The 3,129-nt window shown below is 49.5% G+C and overlaps 1 protein-coding gene across 1 annotated transcript in view; it reads left to right on the forward strand.

Moving 5' to 3' along the window:
* CATSPERD (catsper channel auxiliary subunit delta) overlaps window positions 1-3,129 on the forward strand; it is a 59,770-nt gene that overhangs the window by 9,682 nt on the left and 46,959 nt on the right. The window contains exon 3 of the mRNA XM_011967477.1: window positions 356-438. Within this exon, the coding sequence (XP_011822867.1) occupies window positions 356-438 (83 nt within the window). The remainder of the gene's footprint in view (window positions 1-355; window positions 439-3,129) is intronic.

Genomic DNA, 3,129 nt, shown 5'->3' on the forward strand with positions numbered 1-3,129 from the left:
GAGACAGAGTTTCAATCTTGTTGCCCAGGCTGGAGTACAGCGGTACGATCTCTGCTCAGTGTAACCTCTGCCTCCCGCGTTAAGTGATTCTCCTGCCTCAGCCTCCTGAGTAGCTGGGACTACAGGCACACACCACCGTGCCCGGCTCATTTTTGTATTTTTAGTAGAGAGGAGGATTCACCATGTTGTTGGCCAGGCTGATCTCGAACTTTGGGCCTCAAGTGATCCACCCCCTCGGCCTGGCAAAGTGCTAGAATTATAGGCGTGAGCCATTGCACCCAGCCATACTTATCTTTTGGTCCACAGAAATGACCAGCATTTCAATTTTCATTTGGTCTTGTTTTGTTTTTCCTAGATGAAAACGAACTGGCAGTTATAACTCGGGAGGATAATTTGTATTATGGCAATCTGGGCATCGTGCCAAGTTCCATAATCAAAGTAGGTAAAAAGAAAGTGGGGGGTACGGGCTGGGCACGGTGGTGCACCCCTGTAATCCCAGCACTTTGGGAGGTTGAGGTGGGAGGATCATCTGAGGTCAGGAGTTCAAGACCAGCCTGGCCAACGTGGTGAAACCCCGTCTCTACCAAAAATACAAAAATTAGCTGGGTGTGGTGGTGGGTGCCCGTAATCCTAGCTACTCGGGAGGCTGAGGCAGAAGAATTGCTTGAGCCCGGAAGGCAGAGTAAGACTCTGTCTTAACAACAATCAAAAAGAAAGTGGGGTTACAAATTAGTTGGTAAGGAATAATGGTCTTGTTCACAAACTTCTGAACCTCTTTTCGAAGGCTAGAAATCACTCTAGTTAGCAAAATAATAATACCAACAACAACAGCTAAAAGGGGAAGAGTTTTCAAAATACGACAGGTGCTGGTCTAGGCACTTTCGTGTATTACATTATTTAACCTTGACCATCATCTTAGGAGTAGCTCCTCCTGTCGTCCCTATTTGACAGATGGAAAAACTGAGGCACAGAGTCCTAAGTCATCTGTCCCGGCTCAAAGTGGTACTAAGTGGTGGCACAGGTGTCATCTGACATCCTCTTGTGCATTATGCCTATCTAATTTTTTGTTTTTTTTTTTTTTTTTGGAGACGGAGTCTCGCTCTGTCGCCCAGGCTGGAGTGCAGTGGCCAGATCTCAGCTCACTGCAAGCTCCGCCTCCCGGGTTCCCGCCATTCTCCTGCCTCAGCCTCCCGAGTAGCTGGGACTACAGGCGCCCGCCACCTCACCCGGCTAGTTTTTTGTAGTTTTTAGTGGAGACGGGGTTTCACCGTGTTAGCCAGGATGGTCTCGATCTCCTGACCTCGTGATCCACCCATCTCGGCCTCCCAAAGTGCTGGGATTACAGGCTTGAGCCACCGCGCCCGGCCTTGTTTTTTTTGAGATGAAGTCTCACTCTGTCGCCTAGCCTGGAATGCCGTGGCACGATCTCGGCTCACTACAACCTCCACCTCTCAGATTCAAGCAATTCTTCTGCCTCAGCCTCCCCAGTAGCTGGGATTACAGGCGCACGCCACCACACCAGGCTAACGTTTGTAGTTTTAGTGAAGTCAGGGCTTCACCATGTTGTCCAGGCTGGTCTTCAACTCCTGACCTCAGGTGATCCACCGGCCTAGACCTCCCAAAGTGCTGGGATTACAGTCGTGAGCCACTGTGCCCGGCCACTGTGCCTATCTAATTGTATTTCCAAAAGAAAAGAAAAAAATTAAAAAATGGTATTTCCATCCTCACAGTAACTCCGTGAAGGAGATAATGTCATCCCCCATTTATAAATGAGAAAACAAAAGCTCCAGCTTTTTTTTTTTTTTTTTTTTTCTCTTTTGAGACAGTGTCTCACTTCGAAACCCAGGCTGGAGTGCAGTGGTGTGATACTGGCTCACTGCAGCCTTGCCCTCCAGGGCTCAGGTGATCCTCCCACTTCAGCCTCCCGAGTAGCTAGGACTACCAGACTTGGATCATTTTTGGAATTTTTTTTTTGTAGAGATGGGGTCTTGCTTTGTTGTCCAGACTTCCTTCGAACTCCTGGGCTCAAGCAATCCTCCCACCTCGGCCTCCCAAAGTGCTGGGATTACAGGCGTGGTTGCTGCAGCTTCTTTCTTTCCCAAGGCCACATAAGTTGTTAGTGACTGAGCCAAAAGAGTCTCCCAGGTCTACTGACTTCTACCTCAGTGTTTTTCCAGCTAGACTACAGCCTACAGCCACTATAATTCCTGGAAGTTTAAAGAAGGTAAATTCTTTTTTTGAGACGGAGTCTCGCTCTGTCACCCAGGCTGGAGTGCAGTGGCCGGAACTCGGCTCACTGCAAGCTCCGCCTCCCGGGTTTACGCCATTCTCCTGCCTCAGCCTCCCGAGTAGCTGAGACTACAGGCGCCCGCCACCTCGCCCGGCTAGTTTTGTTTCGTATTTTTTAGTAGAGACGGGGTTTCACCGTGTTAGCCAGGATGGTCTCGATCTCCTGACCTCGTGATCCGCCCGTCTCGGCCTCCCAAAGTGCTGGGATTACAGGCTTGAGCCACCGTGCCCGGCCCAACTCTGTTTCTTAAAAATAATAATAATAATAAAACTAACAAAAATTTAAAATAAAAGAATTATTTTGGCCAGGCACAGTGGCTCCTTCCTGCAATCCCGGTACTTTGGTTCCAGGAGTTCATGACCAGCGTGGGCAACATAGTGAGATTCTGTCTTTACTAAAAATCTGAAAATTAGCTGGGCGTGGTGGTGCATGTCTGTAGTCCCAGCTACTTGTGAGGCAGGAGAATGGCTTGAACCTGGGAGGTGGAGGTTACAGTGAGCCAACATCGCACCACTGCACTCCAGCCTGGGCGACAGAGTGAGACTCCATCTCAAAAAAAGAATTTACCTTCTTTAAATCTGCATCATGACCGGGCGCGGTGACTCACGCCTGTAATCCCACCACTTTGGGAGGCTGAGGCGGGTGGATCACGAGGTCAGGAGTTCAAGACCAGCCTTACCAACATGGTGAAACCTGTCTCTACTAAAAATACAAAAACTAGCTGGGCGTGGTGGCATGCGACTATAATCCCAGCAACTCAGGGGAATCTCTTGAACCTGGGAGGCGGAGGTTGCAGTGGGCTGAGATTGCGCCATTGCACTCCAGCCTAGGCGACAGAG

This window comes from Mandrillus leucophaeus, unplaced genomic scaffold (assembly GCF_000951045.1).
Source record: "Mandrillus leucophaeus isolate KB7577 unplaced genomic scaffold, Mleu.le_1.0 Scaffold8, whole genome shotgun sequence".
NCBI lineage: Eukaryota > Metazoa > Chordata > Mammalia > Primates > Cercopithecidae > Mandrillus > Mandrillus leucophaeus.